Consider the following 24,948-nt stretch of genomic DNA (forward strand, 5'->3'; position numbering starts at 1 on the left):
ATGTATATATGTGCATGTTAGTATATATGTGCATGTTAGTATGTATGTATGTTTGCATGTATGTATGTGTATATGTGCATGTATGTATGTTTGTATGTATGTTGTCATGTATGTATGTTGTCATGTATGTGTATATGTGCATGTATGTATGCATGTTGCCATGTATGTATGTTGTCATGTATGTATGTATGTAGGCATGTATGTATATATGTGCATGTTAGTGTATATATGTGCATATTAGTATGTATGTTTGCATGTATGTATGGTGTCATGTATGTAAGTATGTATGTGTATATGTGCATGTATGTTGTCATGTATGTATGTGTATATGTGCATGTATGTTGTCATGTATGTATGTGTATATGTGCATGTATGTTTGCATGTATGTATATGTGTATGTATGGTTGCTTGTATGTATGTTTGCATGTATGTATATATGTGCATGTTCGTATATATGTGCATGTTAGTATGTATGTTTGCATGTATGTATGTATGTTGTCATGTATGTATGTTGTCACGTATGTATATATGTGCATGTTAGTATGTATGTATGTTTGCATGTATATATGTGCATGCTTGTATATATGTATGTTTGTTTGTATATATGTCTGTATGGCCATGTATGATAGATACTGTCTGCTGGCGCCCTGTATCTAAGTCAACTTGGCGGCAGGCTTCTATACATGGTATAACAGTCAGTATCACACATGAAACTGAAACGAAGCCTACGACATGTTTTATTTCTTTTGTTTTTTTATATTTTTTTTTTCCAGGTTTGGTGTTTGGACTACGTCGGTTTCGAGGACTACGTAGAAGAGTTTTTTTTTTTTCTACAATAAAATGGTTAATGAGGGTTGTGTTGGGGGTGCTTTATTTCAATAAAATATTTTATCTATATCTTTGTCTTTTCAAGTTTTATTACTACCACTTTAGTAATGGCCGCGGTCTGAGTGACAACGTCCATTACTAAGGGGAGCCTTAGTGTTAGCCGGTACAGAGGCTAACACTAAACACCATTATTACCCCGGTACCCACCACCACCAGGGGTGCCGGGAAGAGCCAGGTACGATCCAGTACCCGACCATCTGTTGTGATGGTCGGGCTCTGGGGCGGCCGCAGGCTGGTATTATGAGGCTTGGAAGGGCCAAAAACAGTGGACCTTCCCACCCTTGTAATGCTAGGCTGCTGCTGCTGTGTTGTATCTGGCTGGTTATAAAAGTGAGGGGGACCCCACGTCATTTTTTTATTATTATTTATTTATTATTTTTATTAAAAAGACATGGGGTTCCACCCAATTTATCATAACCAGCCACAAACAACAGTGTTATTAGCCTGGGAATGTACTAAACCAGTGGCCCTTCCCACCCGTGTAATGCCAGGCTGCTGCGGCCTTGTATATGGCTGGTTATTAAAACTGTGGGAGACCCAACGTCTATTGTTAAATTTAAAAATAAAACGACGTGGGGGTCCCCCCCATTTTTATAACCAGCCCGATACAACACAGCAGCAGCAGCCTAGCATTACAAGGGTGGGAAGGTCCACTGTTTTTGGCCCTTCCCAGCCTCATAATACCAGCCTGCGGCCGCCCCAGTGCCCGACCATCATAACAGATGGTCGGGTACCGGATCGTACCAAGCTCATCCCAGCAACCCTGGTGGTGGTGGGTACCGGGGTAATAATGGGTGGTTAGTGCTAGCTTCTGCACCGGCTAACACTAAGTACCGCCTTAATAATGGATGCTGTCAATCAGCCAACTACCATTATCTAGGCACTAATAAAGCTTGAAAAAAAAACACACATACAATTTTTTTTTATTGAAATAAGAAATCCCCCACAAAACCCTCGTTAACCATTTTATTAAAATTTGAAAAAACGTAGATCTACGCAGTAGTCCAACGAATCGAAGATGTATCAATGTGAACAATACCGATAATTATACTCGCGCACGCGCGCATATACACAAACACACGAACATATACACATGCACAAACACACCCATATATACACAAACACACACACAAACTCAAAAAACCACACACACATGTACACAAACACACCCATATATACACAAACACACACATATACAAAAACACACAAACATATACACACAAACATATACACAAACACACGTACACAAACACACCCATATATACACAAACACACCCATATATACACACACACACAACACACCCATATATACACAAAACACACATATACACAAACACACACATGTACACAAACACACACATGTACACAAACACACCCATATATACACAAACACACCCATATATACACAAACACACACACACACAACCAAAAAAAACACACATACACACAAACATACGTACATAAACACATACACAAACACACATATACAAAAACACACACACACAAACACACCCATATATATACACACACACACATAAACACACACAAACAGATATACACAAACACACACACAAAAATATACACACAAACATATACACACAAATACACCAATATATACACACACATAAACACACATATACACAAACACATCCATATATACACAAACACACACACACACTTTCCTTTAGCGGAGCGCAGACTTCTCCTCGCGACGGGTGCCTTCCATGTAAATAGCGGTGGCCGGGAACCTAGGCAACGAGCAGGATACAAAGAGGGACCGACGTGGACTTCAATCAAGGATATCAAGAAAACGACATCGCTGGACGACGGACAGGTAATTAGAAAACTTCTTATTTTTACATGGGGGAGCTTCATAGCTCCATTTATCAACTTGGGAATAACCCTTTAAACAAATACAATTGCTGCGGATTAGAAAAACACAGCGCAGGTCAACTTGAGTATTTCTGCAGAGTGTGGGTGAGATTTATCCAAATCTCATCCACTTTGTGGCTACTTTATTACGTGTTAATTTACCATTATGCTGTGGATTTCCCACAACTAAATCAGTTGGGGAAAATCTGCAGTATTTAGGCTGGGTTCCCACAGCGCAGATTTGCTGCAGATTCTGTAAGCCAAAACCAGAATCCAGGAGAGCAGAGCTATAAGGCCTCCATTTATAGGTTTCTTCTGTTTAGGTTCCGTTTCTAGCTTTTGCTTTAAAAACGCATTCAAAATCTGCAGCAAATCTGCATTGTGGGAACTCACCCTTAGTAGTGCAAATACAATAAGTACTGCACTAGGGGTGTGTTTACATGAGACTTTTTTGCGGTATTACGGGAGGGTGCCGCTAGTGTAAAAGATAGTAAAAATACAGCAGAATGTGGGATGCTGTAGTGCAATAGAATAATTACTGCATCCAATAGTAGACCGCAACTTCCTCGTCACACTTCCCAGAAGAGCAGCGTTCCGCAGCCCAAACTAATCAATACCAGCCAGAATCCGGATTCCCACGCAGTTAGCCGAGACCCGCAGAAACATAGACGCACGTTTTCAGTAAAACAAACCTCTAATGTTCGGAAGACACATAAGAATCTATGGTTAAAGAAGATCTTCCGCTTGAGGAAAGGCAAAGTGAGAATGCGTTTGCCAGATAACACTTATGGGAATCGGCACTCGGCTGAGCTGGTCTGATCTGCACGGACTTCCGAAGCGGCAGTTTAAATACAACATGCAAGCAAGATGGAAGTAGTTGGGCCGTATATTAGAACGGCGCTGTCACTTTATATTAGTGTTTGTAGCGCGGTAACGGCCAGTGCGCCAACGCAGCAAGGTAGGCACTGCGGCCGTTTACCTGTTTTTGTAGATTGCCGGTTTCTGACGTCACGTGATTGCTACCCCAGCTGGGTGGATGCCGACCGCTAATGAATGTGAACAGTGAGCGTATGACTCATGTACTGTACATCACGTGTTGCGGCACGGGGTCCAACTGCCTGCTGTATGTATCACCCAGTGCGTTTAGAGGCGTATATTGTCCTATATACAACCTGTGATGTAGCATGCTGTGAGTTGAAATACATGTTAGTGCACAAGTTTCCACTTATATAAAAACAATGTTATTATTGCACAATCCTGTGATATCGTGGTCTCACGAAAACCGCATGTACACGTGGGATTTCATGCTATCTTTATAGGTTAACGCTAGCGCTGATGCCGCGCTGCAGTCTACTTGGGTCCAACAGTGCGAAAATTGTGATGTGTAAGAGTCTATTCACACCACACGGTCGTATGGCGTTTTTTGGCATGATTTCCTTAAAATGATGCGATATTGTAGCAAATTTGCAAAAATCGTGCCAAAAGATGTGATTTGACCGCGGCGTGTAAATAGACCCTAATATCACTTAGGAGCGGAATAGAACGGAGATGTCTCTTTTATTTTTGCCCTCTATTGTTTCATGACTATTCCCGCGTTTTGGGACAAGGCATAAACGGTATTTATCTCTTTTTGGCCTGGACTCCGCAACAACATATGACCCGCGATGTGCTGCTCTGCAATCTCATTCTGAAATTCACATGTGATACGTTAGCCTTGTTTTTAAAGAATCCCCGTCTGTGATTAACAGAAAAACGGAAATGACACAGATGTGAACAGAGCCTTATTAGGCTATGTTCACACGGAGTATTTTGGGGGAGGAATATCTGCCTCAAAATTCCGTTTGGAACTTTGAGCCAGATATTCCTCTCCCTGCACGCCGATTTTCGCGGCGATTATCGCGCCGTTTTTCGCCTGCGGCCATTGAGCGCCGCGGGCATAAAACAGCGAGAAATACACTTTCTCCTGCCTCCCATTGAAGTCAATGGGAGGTCAGAGGCGGAAGCGCCCGAAGATAGGGCATGTCGCTTCTTTTTCCCGCGAGGCAGTTTTACTGCTCGCGGGAAAAAGACGCCGACGCCTCCCATTGAAATCAATGGGAGGCGTTCTCGGGCCGTTTTTGCCGAGTTTTGCGACGCGGTTTCCGCGTCAAAAAACTCTGCAAAATACCCCGTGTGAACATAGCCTTAAAGGGGTTATCCGGGGACCAAAAATTGCATTGCAATAATATATTTATGTGAAACGAAGTAACTTACTAATATACTTTATTTAAAAATTCTCTGCTAAATGGTGCAGTTCAAACCTCATGAATTATTCAGGAAGTGCTGGAGCTTTTCTAATAATGAGGACGCTCCGACACAGCCCCACGTGACTGAGCTCTTGCTTCATGTGCTGTTCGTGAACATGATCGCAAGGGGCTGTCACATTGCCTATTGCTTGAGTCCCGAGCAGAGCATCAACTAGCACTCTGCTCGGGACTCCAGCACTGCTCCCGACGTCCATATTTGGTCAATTCAGGGGTTTCCTATCGCTGAAATCCCCGAGCAGAGCATCAGCTGATGCTCTGCCTGGAGACACCACAACTTCGGCCCATGTCATTGTAACTATCCATACATGGACAATGACGTCGGCAGAGTAGTACTGGAGTCCCCGAGCAGAACATCAGCTGATGCTCTGCATGGAGACTCTACAACTTCTGCCCACGTCACTGTCCATATATGGACAATGACGTCGACAGAGCAGTACTGGAGTCGCGGAGCAAAGCAACAGCTGATGCTCTGCTTGGGGACTCCACAACTTCTGCCCATGTCAGTGTAACTGTCCATATATGGACAATGATGTCGGCCGAGTAGTACTGGAGTCCTGGAGCAGAGCATCAGCTGATGCTCTGCCTGGGGACTCCACAACTTCTGCCCACGTCACTGTCCATATATGGACAATGACGTTGGCAGAGCAGTACTGGAGTCCCCGAGCAGAGCATCAGCTGATGCTCTTCCTCGGGACTCCACAACTTGTGCCCATGTCATTGTAACTGTCCATATATGGACAATGATGTCGGCAGAGCATCAGCTGATGCTCTGCTTGGGGACTTCACAATTCTGCCCACGTCACTGTCACTATCCATATATGGACAATGACATCGGCAGAGCAGTACTAGAGTCCCCGAGCAGAGGATCAGCTGATGCTTTACCTGGGGACTCCACAACTTCTGCCCATGTCATTGTAACTGTCCATGTATGGACAATGAAGTCGGCAGAGTAGTACTGGAGTCCCGGAGCAGAGCATCAGCTGATACTCTGCCTGGGGACTCCACAACTTCTGCCCACATCACTGTCCATATATGGACAATGACGTCGGCAACACTATATGGATAATGACGTCGGCAGAGCAGTACTGGAGTCCCGGAGCAAACTGGCGACTCCACAACTTCTGCCCATGTCATTGTGACTGTCCATATATGGACAATGATGTCGGCAGAGTAGTACTGGAGTCCCGGAGCAGAGCATCAGCTGATACTCTGCCTGGGGACTCCACAACTTCTGCCCACATCACTGTCCATATATGGACAATGACGTCGGCAACACTATATGGATAATGACGTCGGCAGAGCAGTACTGGAGTCCCGGAGCAAACTGGGGACTCCACAACTTCTGCCCATGTCATTGTGACTGTCCATATATGGACAATGATGTTGGCAGAGTAGTACTGGAGTCCCGGAGCAGAGCATTAGATGATGCTCTGCCTGGCGACTCCACAACTTCTGCCCACGTCACTGTCCATATATGGACAATGACGTCGGCAACACTAATGGAGTCCCGGAGCAGAGCATCAGCTGATGCTTTGCTCGGGGAATCCAGGACTTCTGCCCACGTCATTGTCCATATATGGACAGTGACAATGACGTGGGCAGAAGTTGTGGAGTCCCCAAGCAGAGCATCAGCTGATGGTTTGCTCCGAGACTACAGTAGTGCTGCCGATGTTATTGTCCATATATGGACAGTGACAGTGACGTCGGCAGAAGTTGTGGAGTCCCCAGGCAGAGCATCAGCTGATGCTCTGCTCGGGGACTCCAGTACTGCTCTGCCAACGTCATTGTCCATATATGGACAGTGACATGGGCAGAAGTTGTGGAGTCCCCAGGCAGAGCATCAGCTGATGCTCTGCTCGAGGACTCCAGCGATAGGAAACTCCTGAATTGACGTCGGGAGCAGTGCTGGAGTCCCGAGCAGATCGCAAGTTGATGCTCTGCTCGGGACTCAAGCAATAGGCAATGTGACAGCCCCTTGTGGTCATGTACACGAACAGCACATGAAGCAAGAGCTTAGTCACGTGGGGCTGTGTTGGAGCGTCATCACTTTTAGGCCTCATTTACACGAGCGTGTGCGTTTTGCGCAGGCAAAAAAACGCAGCGTTTTGCGTGCGCAAAAGGCACTTGACAGCTCCGGGTGTCATCGGTGTATGATGCGCGGCTGCGTGATTTTCGCGCAGCCGCCATCATAAAGATGAGGCTAGTCGACGTCAGTCACTGTCCATGGTGCTGAAAGAGTTAACTGATCGGCAGTAACTCTTTCAGCACCCTCGACAGTGAATTCCGATCACCATATCGAGTAACCTGTTTAAAAAAAAAGAGGTTCGTACTTACCGAGAACTTCCCGGCCGTTGCCTTGGTGACGCATCCTTGGTGACGCGCCTCTCTTGACATCTGGCCCCACCTCCCTGGATGACGCGGCAGTCCATGTGACCGCTGCAGCCTGTGCTTGGCTTGTGATTGGCTGCAGCTGTCACTTGGACTGAATTGTCATCCCGGGAGGTCAGACTGGAGGAAGAAGCCGGGAGTTATCGGTAAGTCAGAACTTTTTTTTTTTTTTACACGTTCATGTATATTGGGATCGGAAGTCACTGTCTAGGGTGCTGAAACAGTTTAACTCTTTGAGCACCCTGGACAGTGACTGTCTCCTGCCGGGTTCGGTCAAAACGAGTTTGGCCGAACCCGGTGAAGTTCGGTTCGGTCATCTCTAAGACACTCCGTTCGGATGTTTGTAAACAGAAAAGCACATGGTGCTTTTCTGTTTACATTCAGTTTGACAGCTCTTGCGCGAATCACGCAGTTCGCACGGAAGTGCTTCCGTACGACCTTCGTGGTTTTCACGCACCCATTGACTTCAATGGGTGCGTGATGCGCGAAAAACGCAGATTTTTAGAACATGTCGTGAGTTTTTTTCAGCGCACTCACGCTGAGCAAAACTCACGGACTGTCTGCATGCCCCCATAGACTTGTATAGGTCCGTGCGACCCGCGTGAAAAGCACCCGAGTCTCACGGACGTATATCACGTTCGTGTAAATGAGGCCTTAGAAAAGCTCCAGCACTTCCTGAATAATTCATGAGGTTAGGTTTCAACTGCACCATTTAGCAGAGAATTTTTCATTAAAGTATATTAGTAAGTTACTTCGTTTCACATAAATATATTATTGCAATGCAATTTTTGGTCCACGGATAACTCTTTTAAGTGCATGGCCTTCTGAGGGGACGAAAATCAAAAAAGTTCTATACATTCGATACATTGTGGAACATTTTACACATGGATTTTTCTGTTTTTCTTTGTAGATGATGTATGTACATTTTTAAATGACGGCCTTGTGGTTGATAAAACAGAGGATCACTGCTTCTGTTATAAGCCAAAATGGAGTCCAGACTTGGTGTGGTCAGTCCTTCAGGTAAAGTATATGACATGAAATCATGATTAGACTTTGGAACTATGTTTATGTACTGTTAATGCTTACAAATCGTGATTGAATTTTCTTCACAGCACTTTTAGGAGCCTCACACACACGAGCGTGTTCGGTCCGTGATAAACGGTCCGTACGTCAGCCGCAATTCCCGGACCAAACACACTGCAGGGAGTTATCATAGTTATCTATGATGCCAGGTGTCACTGCCTCGCTGCGGGACAACTGTCCCATACTGAAAACATGATTACAGTACGGGACAGTAGTTCCGCGGGGAGGCAGTGACACCTAGCGTCATAGATAACTATGATGCTAGGAGCCCGGCTCCCTGCAGTGTGTTCGGTCCGGGAAATGCGGCCGACGTACGGACTCATGGCTCGTGTGTGGGGCTCCTTAGGGTATGTTCCCACACTGGAGACGCTGCAGAAATTCTACAACAGTAAGGGTATGTTCACACTGAGTTTTTTGCAGGCAGAAAATTCTGCCTGGAAAAATCAGCTCTGGTTTTTTTTAAGTGGTTTTGCACCACAGGCCTTTTTTGCCGCGATTCTTGGCGCGTTTTTTTTTACCTATTTCTTCAACAGGCAAAGAGAAAAACCGCGAGCGCTTTTTGACATAAAACGTGTCAAAAAACACATAGGGCGTTCGCAGCGTTTTTTCTGTCTCCCATTGATTATAATGGGGTTTTTGAGGTGGAAAACTACTCAAGATAGGGCATGTCGCTTCTTTTTCCCGTGTCCCTTTTTTCTGCTCGCGGGAAAAAAAACCTCCACCTCCCATTGAAAACAATGGGAGGCAATTTCGGCCTTTTTTTGTCATGGTTTCCGCGGCAAAAAAACGTGTAAAAAAAACTCAGTGTGAACAGAGCCCAAGGCCTCAATTTTTGGGTTCGGCCGGAAAAAACGCAGCAGAATGCAGTAACAGCATAGTGGATGAGATTTAACAAATCTCATGCACGTGCTGCGTAAGATTACTGAACCTAAAATGACCTACGGTGCATATTTTTCAGACCGCAGCATGTCAATTCCTGCTACGGAAAGTGTGCAAAATTGCTGTGTTTTTCAGAGGAGATGTCTACATCTCCTAACACTGGAAAAAAACTCAGAAATTTCCGCACCATTTTGTGCCGTAAAAACCGCAGGAAATGGTGCATTTTTGCCGCAGCGGAAAGCCTTTGACTTTCAACGGAATTGCTGCAGAAAATTTCTGCAGCAATTCCGTTGTTTGTGGACAAGCCCTAAATCTGTAGAAGGTTCTAAACAAAAACCAAAAAAACATTGGTAAATCTATCACAGAAATCCGCATCAAATAGTGCATTTTTCTGAGCATATGGCTGCGGAAATGCGGCGGTTGTTCTCACAGCTGTTTTACCTGCAGATTTAGTGTTACACATTGATTAAAGTATATGTGCACCTACTGATTTCTAGCGTTTTTTACTGCGTTTCTGCTGTGAAAATGCTGTACAAACCGCAACACAAACCTGTTGCGGAATTTCTGCTCCCGATTCAAGTCTATCGGCCAAACACGCAGCATCTCCGCACAGAACACGCAGCATAAAATGACATACTGCGGAATTGCACCTCACAACACTTTCCGCACAACTTTTCTACGTTTTTTTTCCCTCAGTGTGGGCATGAGCTTTTCTAGATTTCATTCACTTTGCTGCAACTGTAAATGCTGCAGAATTTCTGTACGGGAATTCTGCAGCGTTTACGATACGTGGGAGCCAGCCTTAGGGGGGATTCACACGAACGTGTATTCGGTCTGTGCGGCCAGCGTGGTTTTCACGCGCCACGCACAGACCAATACAAGTCTATGGGGCAGTACAGACAGTCCGTGCTTTTTGCGCAGCGTTTGTCAGCTGCGCAAAAAACGCGACATGTTCAATATCTCCGCGTATTTCGCACATCACGCACCCATTGAAGTCAATGGGTGTGTGAAAACCACGCAGGTCGCACGGAAGCACTTCCGTGCGAACCGACTGAAACAGCGCACCAGCTGTCAAAAGGATGAATGTTTCCAAACATCCAAACGGAGTGTCTTTTTAGATGAGCGAACCCGGACAACCGAACCGAACCCGGCAAAAAAATTCCGATCCCAATATACATGAACCTGTAAAAAAAAAACTACGTTCTGACTTACCGATAACTCCCGGCTTCTTCCTCCAGTCTGACCTCCCGGGATGACAATTCAGTCCAAGTGACAGCTCCAGCCAAGCACAGGCTGCAGCGGTCACATGGACTGCCGTGTCATCCAGGGAGGTGGGGCCGATGTCAAGAGAGGCGCGTCACCAAGGCAATGGCCGGGAGGGAAGTTCTCGGTAAGTACAAACTTTTTTTTTAACAGGTTGCTGTATATTGTGTTCGGCATTCACTGTCGAGGGTGCTGAAAGAGTTACTGCTGATCAGTTAGCTCTTTCAGCACCTTGGACAGTGACGGGCGTCGACTAGCCTCATCTCTATGATGGCGGCTGCGCGAAAATCACGCAGCCGCGCATCATACACGGATGACACACGCAGCTGTCAAATGTTTTTTGCGCGCGCAAAACGCTGCGTTGTTTGCGCGTGCAAAAACGCAACGTTCGTCTGAATCTGCCCTTAGGGCAGTCTTCTCTTCCATAGATTTTTGATTAATCAAATTTAGGAGCGCATCCTGGCGCAAGGGAGGGGAAAAACCTACTGGCATCCCTTTCAGTTTTCATTAAAATAATTAGCATACAAGAGAGTGGATCTAGTGGCGGAATGTGCTTTTGTACAGGCTCAATCTGGTGCCGTATATATGGAGCTGTCCTCTTCTAGAAACAATGTATATAAGACATTTGATGATGCATGGCACAATTCTTTTTAAAAAATTTTTTCGATTAGTGTGAAATAAGACAAATAAAACCTCGGTATGGAATTAGGGGCATACAGAGATGCAGTAAAAGCCCCATGCACTACAATGAGAACCCTGTTACGGCTCTGCACAAAATGGAGCTGTAATATGGCCAAATTCACACATTGTGGTCATATTGTGTTTTTTGCTGTGATTTTCGCAAAAAAGTGGCAAAAACTAAGCGGTTTTTCGAAACCGCAGCAAAAACTGATATGGTTGGTCACAACATGTTAACATTCCTGAGACCACTTTCACATGGACACAATACGGACATATTTTATTTTAACGTCCTTATTACACCCGCTTCTCCTTTGTTTTACTGATCCAGATTTAGATCACCATAGGATCCTCTGTTGATCTAAGTTCAGTGCACTTGAACCACAGGAAGACCAGGTGTTGTTTCTGCAACAACGAAAATGCGCCCGTATTGTCACCGCATGAAAGCGGACTTAGGACAATTGGCTTATTACAGGGTTTGAACTAATGTTTGGGTCTGGCATATTCTTGAGGAGTGCACCCCTCGCCTGCCTTCTCATTCCCTGTTTACTATTGAGTGATGACAATTGTTGTATACAGGCTTAGTTCTGCACGGCAGAACACAAAGTTTCCTCCAGGGCACTGAAAGACCCCACAAGTGGTCGTGATTGCAACTCTGTTTCGCCACACAAGTGCTATGGCTACGCTTTTGAACCACTCCCTAAGCAGGAGTTCACTATACTAGAATCATCTTATGCTATTTATGTTAGGCTGTGTTCACATCATGGTTGCCCTTTGGTTGAGGGGTTCCGTCGGAGGTTTCCGTCGGGTTAGGCTGTGTTCACATCACCATTGCCCTTTCGTTGAGGGGTTCCGTCTGAGGTTTCCGTCGGGTTAGGCTGTGTTCACATCAGCGTTGCCCTTTCGTTGAGGGGTTCCGTCGAAGGTTTCCGTCGGGTTAACCCCTCAACGGAAAGGCAAACTGCAACCTTCGCTTCCGTTTCCCTCACCATTGATCTCAATGGTGACGGAAAAGTTGCTAATGGTTTCCGTTTATCACCGTTGCCCAATAACCATTTTTTTCTTTCTAGATTCATGTCCAAAGTACGGAAAGGGTTTGTGTATCACTACAACAAAACTGCTCTCAAACAGAGGATTTTCATGCTTATATTTCCTGCTGGCTACATCATATCTGGAAACCAAGAGACTCCAAAGATGTGCTCATTCATGTCAACCGACTAGACAAAGACTTCTGCTTTCATTTAAAAGTTAGCAGTACAACAACAGTTTACCGTATAACAATCAGGAAGATTTGTGAGTATTTCATTAAAGTGTACCTCCGAAGTTTGTCCAAAAAAATTAAATGCATAGTTTAATCCTGCTAGGAAATACAATTCAAACACTATATATGGTCCTGTTTCAGCCGAAGATGTTGATTATGGCTGACATTGCATATGGGCGGTCACTTCAAGGGTCAGACATGAACTAAAAAAACTGTGCCCAGAGTAGTTCCCGTGCTGCCGAGCACGACTGCCCGGCAGCTCAGCCAATCAGCCTTTAGGAGCTCCAGCTTATGCCTCTCGGCAGCGCCACTATTCTATACTAACAGAATCTTGCATCGGGAGCATACACGCATTATGCACCTGTTTTCCTTCGAATCTGTATCAGAGCTCCTATAACAGCGGGCAAACCAGAAGGGGATAGGAGTGAAGAAGAGACAGCTGGAGGATATCGGTAATTACTATACATTATAAATATGCTTATATTTTCAACTAGAAAACAGCAATGAAATGTTTAAAAACTTTACAGGTACACATTAAGAAAACCAGTATCAAGAAGGATCGGATACCTGAGCTCTCTGTGGGCTTAGTTTTCATATTGCGTGGCAAAACCCATACTCCCTGGTTGGAGGATTCAGAGCTTTAGGCTTTATTCAGACGAACGTGAAAAACGTCCGTGCAACGCGCGTGATTTGCACGCGCGTTGCACGGACCTATATGTGTCTATGGGGCCGTGCAGACATGTCCGTGATTTTTGCTCAGCGTGAGTCCGCTGAAAAAAAGTCACAACATGTCTGTTCTTTGGGCGTTTTGCACGCATCACGCACCCATTGAAGTCAATGGGTGCGTGAAAACCACGCATGCCGCACGGAAGCACTTCCGTGCGAACTGCGTGATTCGCGCAACAGCTGTCAAAAGAATGAATGTAAACAGAAAAGCACCACGTGCTTTTCTGTTTCCAAACATCCAAACGGAGTGTCTTTGAGATGAGCGAACCCGGACAACCGAACCGAACTCCACCGGGTTCGGCCGAACTCCACCGGGTTCGGCCGAACTCCACCGGGTTCGGCCGAACTCGTTTTGGCCGAACCCGGCAAAAAAATTTCCGGTACCCGACGTCAGGAGATAGTTACTGTCCAGGCTGCTGAAAGAGTTAAACTGTTTCAGCACCCTGGACAGTGACTTCCGATCCCAATATACATGAACGTGTAAAAAAAAAAAGAAGTTCTGACTTACCGATATCTCCCGGCTTCTTCCTCCAGTCTGACCTCCCGGGATGACAATTCAGTCCAAGTGACAGCTCCAGCCAATCACAGGCCAAGCACAGGCTGCAGCGGTCACATGGACTGCGGCGTCATCCAGAGAGGTGGGGCCCGATGTCAAGAGAGGCGCGTCACCAAGGCAACGGCCGGGAGGGAAGTTCTCGGTAAGTACGAACTTTTTCTTTTTTTTTAACAGGTTTCTCGATATTGTGATCGGCATTCACTGTCGAGGGTGCTGAAAGAGTTACTGCCGATCAGTTAACTCTTTCAGCACCCTGGACAGTGACTGACGTCGACTAGACTCATCTCTATGATGGCGGCTGCGCGAAAATCACGCAGCCGCGCATCATACACGGATGACACACGCAGCTGCCAAGTGGTTTTTGCGCGCGCAAAACGCCGCGTTTTTTGCGCGCGCAAAACGCCGCGTTTTTTGTGCGCGCAAAAACGCAACGTTCGTCTGAATCAGCCCTAAAGATCAGAGGTGCAGGCCCTCAAGTCCCCTAGTGGGACAAAACAAAAGAAAGGTTTCAAGTTGTCCGAGCTTAAATGACTTTGTGTTAATGCTTGTAATTTTTAAATGTAAATACATTTGTAATATACTTACATTTTCCAAAGTGGCCCCGTTTCCAGATCCTGCCGTGGGGTACTTGATGGGCGACGTCACTCTCTGCACTGGCTCTGGTCTTGAACTTCAATTCTTTACTTGTGATGTGCCGTGTATGGGCTGTTCTGCCTCACAGCCCGTAACGCGCATGCGCGGTCCCTGCTGTTCTCGCGGTCCCTGCAGTTCTCGAGATAACAGCAGGGACCGCGCATGCGCATTATAATAGAACAGCCCATACAGGGCACGTCACAAGTGACGTGTCGTATACCCGCAATAGAATTGAAGATCAACACAGCGGCCAGAGAGGGACGTCACCCGTCAAGTACCCCACAGTAGGATCTGGAAACGGGGCCACTTTGGACAATGTTAGTATATTACAAATGTATTTACATTTATAAATTACAAGCATTAACACATAGTCATTTTATCTCGGAGAACCCCTTTAAGGTTGAACGGAACCGATGAATGGAACGCTGATGTGAACCCTAAACCACTTTTTACATTTTCAACAAACACTGGAGTGCTGCGAGTTCTTTATTTATGAAAAACATATTATACTCCTATACCCATATATTTTATGAAAGTAGATACCTGCCACTTTATACTCACGTGTGCCTTCATGCAATTTTGCATAAAAGCGTAACATTTGGTTAAAAAAAATGCATACAATTTTAAGTTTGTTGCTAAAAGCCTAACCCAAGCAGAGTCTGATATTCACAACACCTCCTAAAAATAAAAGTTCAAGATTTGCATAGTTTATACATGCCACTTATGCTTATGTCTACATGCACATATCTTCACATTACGACCATAACTGAATAGACCAAAAATCCCAGAGATCCAGAAACCGTAAAACTTTAGACCTTGTTCACACAGTGTAGGTTTGATGAAGATTCTTCACTTTGCTGCTGTAGATTCTGTGTAACGTCCTCACATTGCTGGTTGTCCTGCAGCTTCTGACAGAGATCTCACAGCACGCTGCTCCTGTTCGGACCTAACGTCAACTGTTCTCCCCCTCCCTTCTCTGTGTTAGAGATACCAGCAGGAAATGGTAGGGGCTCGTACATGGCAGAGAGGGGAAAGCAACTTCAGGGATGGCATAATGGTACAAGGGCGACAAGGGGCCACACAAACACCATCCTATCTAATAAATATACAATGACACAAATAAAATTGGAAGGTGCTTGTCACAGCTTTATTAAATGTTTTCTTTTACAGAACCTGAAAAATATATAAAAACAAGTATAAGCATATTATATTAATAATAATTAACATTAACATTTGTGTGGCTAAATCCTTGACAACCTCCAAACATAAATAAAGCAATACCCTTAAACCACTAGCCATGGCCATATAAGCTACAGTGGCGTCACCGTGGGTATGCTAAAACACCACACTTCCCAGGGTCCGCCCCTTAGAGAAGCCCAAATCCATAGCTTTAAAATAAAATCCAATATATTGTGTCTAAGGGTATGTTCACACGCAAACGCCAAATACGTCTGAAATTACGGAGCTGTTTTCAGGAGAAAACAGCTCCTGTATTTCAGAAGTTTTTACAAGTGCACGCGTTTTTCGCGGCGTCCATTACGGACGTAATTGGAGCTGTTTTTCAATGGAGTCAATGAAAAACTGTTCCAATTACGTCCCAAGAAGTGTCCTGCACTTCTTTGATGCAGGCGTAATTTTACGCGCGTCTTTTGACAGCGACGCGTAAAATTACAGCTCGTCTGCACAGAACATCGTAAAACCCTTTGCAAGCAATGGGCAGATGTTTGCCAACGTATTGGAGACGTCTTTTCAGGCGTAATTCCAGGCGTAAAACGCCTCCATTACATCTGAAAATAGGTCGTGTGAACATACCCTGAGACAGCAATATATAAAAACATAAGATACCGTTGCAAAGGACCTGCCACAGCATGAAAACTTGACTCCTCAAGTTTTCATACGCCGCCAAACCTGAAAACCCAACTCCAGGCTTTTTCTTCAGCCCAAAATTAAAAACTTCCAGGCCCACAACGGTCAAGTGAACCCTGTCCTTACCAATGTAAGATCCACGATCCTCCAACAGTCGGTGACGAACTACCAACCCACCATTTAACCGGACAAACTTAGCCATCCTCTTATTAATCTTAACCCTATTCCTATTCAGTGCCGACACTGACAGCGCATTGCGCCATTTTACCCACTGTATGATTTTGGACCAGATAATCAGAAGCCCAGAATGGGTGTCTAAAAACATAAGAAGTCACTCTTAATGTTCTTAATAAGGTTCCGCATGGGATAGCTCCCAATGTCATTACCCCCTGCATGAACTATCAAAATACCAGGAGGACCCCAGGACCTAAGTGCATCTTGAAACAAAGGCTTTACCTGATCCCAGGTCAAGCCACGAACTCCAAACCAGTGTACCTCATACTTATCAAAACCCAGTTACCTACGAGTCGGGAGCACACTAGCATGCTTTTCAGCGCAGTAAATATAGGAATGTCCAATAATCCAGACCACACATTTTGCAGAACCTGAAAGTAAAGGAAAATTAAACAACCAGGACATAAGTGACCTCCTCAACCAAAATAGCCCCAAGATAAAGAAATCAACATTCTAGCAAATGCGGCCTAACAGGAACGAAAACGGCTAGACTCCCAATGGCCAATCCTCTTAACTGATGCAGTGTCAGGCCAAAAATGACAAGCCTCAGTAGCGGCACCAATCCTAAAAGAATGTGAGCTGTAATCCAGATGTGAAAGTCACAAACTCTGTACTCATTTCTTAAAAACCAAAATAAATTGATATCGCGACAACACTGAACCGTCTGCATGCACCAGAAAAGAGGAAAACCCCTGAGGACGCAGAGACATGAAACGCAGAAAACACCCCACCGGACACAATTTCCCCATCATGAATCTTAGTTAACAACTGAGGAAGCTGAAGTCCCACTTTCCATAAGAGATAACAGAAAACAAAACATCCCCTCTAAAGTACTAAAAAGACTCCCCTGTGAAAAGCCAAGAATCCTCTAGCTGGAACCATCTCATCCAGATCTTGGTATAAGCATCCCACGTAGTAGGGGCCGTGAACGCTTCGCCCACAATATCAGGCGATCGACACCACCCTCCAAAGATGTTCGGGGAAAGAAACAGAAACACTCTCTGCCTCTGGAGATAGCAAACGAAAACTATCATCACTGCATTCAAGATAAGGAATCAGCAATCTTATTGGAAATACCAGGAACAACTTTCCTCCGTTATTTAGATATCAGTGCTGTTATATTTGGCGCCCGATATTTTAATAACCCACTGAACTATCAATGGGGCGTGTAACATCGCTGTGACACTGTCCAATCAGATACGGACATTGTTACAGCAAGATAGAGGAGGCAGTGTGCGCGCGCACGCTTTCACACTTCAGCTGACAAGATCAGTCTTCTGCCGAACTGGCAAGGAGGCGTGTCACTGCTACGGACAGTGTAAGAGCTGGAGAGAGGAGAGCTCTAAACCCTCCATGTCAAATCTAGGCCCTACAACTGACAAGAATACTAACTGCTACACTGACACTGGCTCCACACATCTCCTAAAAAAAAAAAATTCAAGCCATCAAATGGCTTCCCTACTTATCCCCTATATAAACATCCCCTAACTCCACCCCTAATGCTCCCAACCTCCAAGCAACAATTCCTAGCCCAAACCCGTCATGACCGCCCTCTGCCCAGCTCTGCTTAGCTCTGGGCTCACAGAACACAGGCTGAATTGTATCATAGTGTAGATAGGAGAAAAGCAAAAATAGCAGTCTACAGGGAGAAGGGGGAGAAATCGCACATACTGTGTAACACAGCAGACTGCAGAGGGAGGAAATTCTTTGCAGCATCTGTATCTACCAGCACAAGGAAGAAGAGTTCTCTCATGGGCTGCAGAAGAATAAAGCAGTATAGGGGTAAAGCTGTACTGATACACGAGAGCTAGTGAGGGCAGCAGCATCCTGGAGCTGCAGTACTCACATCCAGGTGAAAAGTCTGCAACTAGAAGCAGGTTGAAAATAAATGAAGGAATGAAGATTCTATTCCTAACATGCTCTATATAAAAATGATGTTTGGCATGTCAAAGGTGTCTGTAGCCTTCAAGTAGTGCAGATGCATCAACTAGCTTATTTTTACTAGTACAGCTTATAGTTAAACTAACTGTCCGACCAGACAGTCTCTTTACATGTCTTTACCTTTAATGGAAGTATTTTTATTATTGAACAGTTCTTCATATTTTCTGTTTTATTTGTGTTGTTTTATACACATTTTCCCACTAGGGTTTAGTATTCGAATCTTCGCAGTCTCAATTGCCATCTTGCTGTTCTGCTTTGCTGCTAAACTGAGTAGGTATGTGCCAATGGATAATGAATAAATGGTAATTTGCACACCATTTTCAATGTATATGAGATGTCTAATGTACACATTCAAGTAAAACTCTGCAGCACAACCACAGTAATCCATTCAATGATGGACTGCATAGCTGTCAAAGTCCCGGTCAGAAAACCTTTTCAATAAAAAAAATCTAGAAAAAAAATGGTATGAGCCGGAGTATGTTTTTCGCTATAATTTACGCCAATTTATGCTGTAAATTGTAAAGTGAGCATGATCAGAGCAAATGCCTCAAAAGTCCAAATTGTTTGCACAAATTGTGACTTTTGAGGCAATTGTGACTTTTTTACAGCAGACAACTGGCATAGACAAATAATAAATTCCCCCCATTTTGTTTATATACCAAGGCATGTGCAACGTTTCAACCTCTATAAGGTCTTTATCAAGCTTGATAACGACCTCAGAGACATGTTGCACATGTCCTGTTGAATAAACACTATACATTTGCAAGATGTTTTGAAGTGCTTTTATTTACATTTTTAACATACACATTCAGAATTTCATCTTCAGTTCCAAAAATAGAAGGTTGTGTGGGTCTCTTCTCTTAACGATTTTACTGGAAACTAAGGCCCACATACATCAATGTGTTTTTGCCTTTTTTTGTTTGCTGCATTTTACCCAAAATAATGTCTAATCTGTTTTGTGACATATTTATTAACAATTTGGGCCAGAATTTTGTGCTATTTGCATCATGGAGTGGGAGTTATTTACTGCTTGTCCAGGATGTAGACACAATTATGAAATGCTAATATTTATAACGTTAAAAATGAGTTGCAAAACGTTGCATCACTACACCATACAGACCCAGGCGTATAAAAAGTTAAGTGAATGGAACATACAGAGATACAATGCATTTGGATTTTCTGCCATTCTTCTCTGTAGATCCTCTCAAGCTCTGTCAGGTTGGATGGGGTCCGGCGGTGGACAGCCATTTTCAGGTCTCTCCAGAGATGTTCGATTGTGTTCAAGTCAGGGCTCTGGCTGGGCAACTCAAGGACATTCACAGAGTTGTCCCTAAACCACTCCTGTGTTGTCTTGGCTGTGAGCTTAGGGTCATTGTCCTGTTGGAACATTTTGCCCAGTCTGAGATCTAGAGCACTCTGGATCAGGATTAAACCTTTGCCGCATTATCACGCACATGTACGTGATAAGCGTCTTAGGGAAGTATGGAGAGGGCTCACGGGCTGAGCGCGCTCCATATGCTGTGGGTGTCAGCTGTGTTTTACAGCTGACACCCGGGACTAACGGCCGGGAACAGCAATCGTGCTGTTCCTGGCCTTTTGACTCCTCAAATGCTGCTGTCAATCGCGACCGCAGCATCCGAAGCAGTGAAAAGAGGGGGAGTCCACCTCTGACAAATCGGCGCCCCCACACCGCGATCGGGGGGTGCCGGTAGTTGTCATGGCAGCCCAGGGGCCTAATGAAGACCCCCAGGTCTGCCTCTGTTAAGCCGTGTCTCTGGCACCGCTTAACAGAAGCCTGTGAAAATGGGAATATACTGCAATACATTAGTATTGCAGTATATTGTACCAGTGATCTAACGATCGCTGGTTCAAGTCTCCTAGGGGGACTAATAAAATATGTAAAAAAAATAATTCATAAAGTTATTAGTAGGGAGAAAAAAAAAAAAGTTGTACGAACCAAAAAATCATACCATTAAAAACTACAGCTCGTCCTGCAAAAGAATAAGCTCTCACACCGCTCAACCCACGGAAAAAATTTTAAGTTATGGCTGTCAGAATGTGGTGAAACAAAAAAAATGTTTTTTTAAGTAATAAAATATAAAAAAATATATATAAACTTGGTATCACCATAATCATATTGAGCCGCGGAATAATGTTAAGTTGTCATTTTAACCGCAGCACGAAAGCCATAAAAACTAAAACTAAAAAAACAATGTAGGAATCGCAGTTTTTTCAAATTTCAGTACTTTGCTCCATTCATCTTTCCTTCAACCCTGACCAGTTTCCCTGTCCCAGCTGCTGAAAAACACCCCCACAGCATTATGCAGTACCACCATTGTCACGGTCTGTGGGTATATGGACCCACTAGGCCGCACCGCCATAGCGGGGAGGCAGCTGGCCAAGCAACAGAGCACCCAATCAATACAAAGTCCCGTTCTAGGGTACCTGAATAGTCCAGACAGTGGCCGAGGCTTTAGCACGGATAGAGGTGGGTGCAGCAGGTTATGCCAGACGTGGCAGATGACAGCAGGTGCAGAAGGTTGCGCCAGACGTGGCAGAAGACACTGGACGTGGCAGAAGACAGCAGGTGCAATAGGACACGACTCCAACACTAACAGGCTCAGGAACAATGACACCGCACAGGATACAGGTAGCAGGGCACGGGTAACAACAGGAACAGGATAACACTAAGGGACCATTTGCAAGACTGACATGGGAATACCAACAACGCTCAGGCAATGAGCAAAGGGGCAGTGCCCTTCTTATAGTCCAGGGAATTATGGGCTAGTTGATTATGACAATTCCCATGTGTGCGCGCTGGCCCTTTAAGGCCAGAACGAGCGTGTGCACGCGCACCCTACGGGACACAGCGGACCAGAGCGGAAGTGAGCACTGGCGTCTCCTGGGAAAGATATACGAGCCAGGGCTCACAGATCCTTGGCTGCGGCCGCCGGGGGGTGAGTAAACCCGACGGTCTGCGGCCATGGATGCTATAACCATGCTTCACTGTAGGGATGGTATTGGGCAGGTGATGAGCAGTGCCTGGTTTCCTCCAGACATGACGCTTAGAATTGAAGCCATAAAGTTCAATATTGGTTTCAGAAGACCACAGAATCTTGTTTCTCAAAGTCTGAGAGTCCTTTAGGCGCTTTCATGTGTCTTTTATTGAGGAGGGGCTTCTTTCTGGCCATTCTGCCATAAAGCCCAGATTGTTGGAGTCCTGCAGTGGTTGTTGACCTTCTGGAACTTTCTCCCATCAACTGCACACGTGACCTTTGTAGCTTAGCCAGAATGGCCATTGGGTTATTGGTCACCTCTCTTACCAAGGCTCTTCTCCCCTGATTACTTCATTTGGTGGGGCAGCCAGAAGAGTCCTGGTTGTTCCAAACTTCTTCCATTAAGAATTATGGAGGCCACTGTGCTCTTGGAATCTTTCAGTGCAGCAGAATTTTTTTTGTACCCTTCTCCAGATTTGTGCCTCCACACAGTCCTGTCTCTGAGCTCTACAGGTGGTTCTTTCCTCCTCTTGGCTTGTTTTTTGCTCTGATATGCATTGTCAGCTGTGAGACCTTATAAAGACAGGGATGTGTATTTACAAATAATGTCCAGTTAAATTAATTTACCACAGACGTACTCCAATCAAGGTGTAGAATCACTTAAAATGTGATCTAGAGAAATGGGAGGCCCCCATAGCTAAATTTCAAGTGTCATAGCAAAGGGTCTGAATACTTATGTCTATGAAAAATTTTAATTTTCCATTTTCAAAACATGTCTTAACCCCTTCCCCTTCCCTTTAGCCACTTTTGACCTTCCTGACAGAGCCTCATTTTTCAAATCTGACGTGTCACTTTATGTGGTAATAACGTCGACCTATCCAAGCGATTCTGAGATTGTTTTCTCGTGACACATTGCACTTTAAAGAAGCTCTGTCACCAGATTTTGCAACCCCTATCTGCTATTGCAGCAGATAGGCACTGCAATGTAGATTACAGTAAAGTTTTTATTTTTAAAAAACGAGCATTTTTGGCCAAGTTATGACCATTTTTGTATTTATGCAAATGAGGCTTGCAAAAGTCCAAGTGGGCGTGTTTAAAGTAAAAGTCCAAGTGGGCGTGTATTATGTGCGTACATCGAGGCGTTTTTACTACTTTTACTAGCTGGGCGTTCTGACGAGAAGAATCATCCACTTCTCTTCAGAACGCCCAGCTTCTGGCAGTGCAGACACAGCCGTGTTCTCGAGAGATCACGCTGTGTCGTCACTCACAGGTCCTGCATCGTGTCGGACGAGCGAGGACACATCGGCACCAGAGGCTACAGTTGATTCTGCAGCAGCATCGGCGTTTGCAGGTAAGTAGCGACTTACCTGCAAACGCCGATGCTGCTGCAGAATCAACTGTAGCCTCTGGTGCCGATGTGTCCTCGCTCGTCCGACACGATGCAGGACCTGTGAGTGACGACACAGCGTGATCTCTCGAGAACACGGCTGTGTCTGCACTGCCAGAAGCTGGGCGTTCTGAAGAGAAGTGGATGATACTTCTCGTCAGAACGCCCAGCTAGTAAAAGTAGTAAAAACGCCTCGATGTACGCACATAATACACGCCCACTTGGACTTTTACTTTAAACACGCCCACTTGGACTTTTGCAAGCCTCATTTGCATAAATACAAAAATGGTCATAACTTGGCCAAAAATGCTCGTTTTTTAAAAATAAAAACTTTACTGTAATCTACATTGCAGCGCTTATCTACTGCAATAGCAGATAGGGGTTGCAAAATCTGGTGACAGAGCCTCTTTAAGTTACTGGCAAAATTTGCTCGATATGTTCAGTATTTAATTGTGAAAGACACCAAAAATTAGCGAAAAATTGCAAAAATTAGCATTTTTCTCAATTTAAATGTATCTGCTTGTAAGACAGGCAGTTATACCACACAAAATTGTTGCTAATTAACATCCCCCATATGTCTACATTAGATTGACATCATTTTTTGAACATCCTTTTATTTTTCTAGGATGTTACAAGGCTTAGAACTTTAGCAGCAATTTCTCACATTTTCAAGAAAATTTCAAAAGGCTATTTTTACAGGGGCCAGTTCAGTTGTGAAGTGGCTTTGAGGGCCTTATATATTAGAAACCCCCAAAAAGTCACCCCATTTTAAAAACTTCACCCTTCAAAGTATTCAAAACAGCATTTATAAAATGTCTTAACCCTTTACACATTTCACAGGAATTAAAGCAAAGTAGAGGTGAAATTTACAAATTTCATATTTTTTTGCAGAAATAAATTTGTAATACAATTTTTTTTATAACACAGAAAGTTTTACCAGAGAAATGCAACTCAATATTTGTTGCCCAGTTTCTGCAGTTTTAGGAAATATCCCACATGTGGCTGTAGCATGCTACTGGACTGAAGCACCGGCCTCAGGAGCAAAGGAGCACCTAGAGGATTTTAGGGCCTTATTTTTGTTAGAATATATTTTAGGCACCATGTCAGGTTTGAAGGGCTCTTGCGGTGCCAAAACAGTAAAAATCCCCCAAAAGTGACACCATCTGGGAAACTACACACCTCAAGGAAATTATCTAGGGGTATAGTGAGCATTTTGACCGCACAGTTTTTTTACAGAAATTATTGGAAGTAGGCCGTGAAAATGAAAATCTAAATTTTTTCAAAGAAGATGTAGGTTTAGTGATTTTTTTTATCATTTCCACAAGGACTAAAGGAGAAAAAGCACCACAAAATCTGTAAAGCAATTTCTCCCGAGTAAAACAATACCCCACATATGGTAATAACCGGCTGTTTGGACACACGGCAGGGCTTAGAAGGGAAAGAGCGCTATTTGGCTTTTGGAGATCACATTTAGCAGGAATGGTTTGCGGAGGCCAGGTCACATTTGCAAAGCCCCTGAGGGGACAAAACAATGAAAACGCCCAAAAAGTTACTCCATTTAGGAAACTACACCTCTTGAGGAATTCATCTAGGGGTGTAGCAAGCATTTTGACCCCACAGATGTTTCATAGAATTTATTAGACTTGGGCAGTGAAAATAAAAACAATCCTTTTTCTTCAATAAGACGTAGTTTTAGCGCAAATGTTTTCATTTTCTCAACAAATAAAGGAAAAAAAGAACCCAACATTATTAAAGCAATTTCTCCCGAGTACGGCAATACCCCATATGTGGTCATAAATTGCTGTTTGGGCAAACGGCAGGGTTCAGAAGGGAAGGACCGCCATTTGGAGTGCAGATGTTGCTGGATTGGTTTCTGGGTGCCTGTGGGCCTAAATCAGTGGAAACCCCCCAGAAGTGACCCAATTTTGGAAACTACGCCCCTCAATGCATTTACCTAGGGGTGTAGTAAGCATTTTAACCCTGCAGGTGTT

General features: G+C 44.5%; 1 protein-coding gene across 1 annotated transcript in view; it reads left to right on the forward strand.

Moving 5' to 3' along the window:
* Nucleotides 1-3,385: 3,385 nt before the first annotated feature.
* Nucleotides 3,386-24,948, forward strand: part of NEMP2 (nuclear envelope integral membrane protein 2) — a 66,743-nt gene continuing 45,180 nt past the window's right edge. Inside the window, exons 1-4 of the mRNA XM_075831258.1 lie at nt 3,386-3,718; nt 8,365-8,474; nt 12,428-12,650; nt 18,779-18,848. Coding sequence (XP_075687373.1) covers nt 3,628-3,718; nt 8,365-8,474; nt 12,428-12,650; nt 18,779-18,848 — 494 coding nt within the window. The 5' untranslated portion in view covers nt 3,386-3,627. The remainder of the gene's footprint in view (nt 3,719-8,364; nt 8,475-12,427; nt 12,651-18,778; nt 18,849-24,948) is intronic.

The sequence above is a fragment of the Rhinoderma darwinii genome, chromosome 6 (genome assembly GCF_050947455.1).
Source record: "Rhinoderma darwinii isolate aRhiDar2 chromosome 6, aRhiDar2.hap1, whole genome shotgun sequence".
Taxonomy (NCBI): Eukaryota; Metazoa; Chordata; class Amphibia; order Anura; family Rhinodermatidae; genus Rhinoderma; species Rhinoderma darwinii.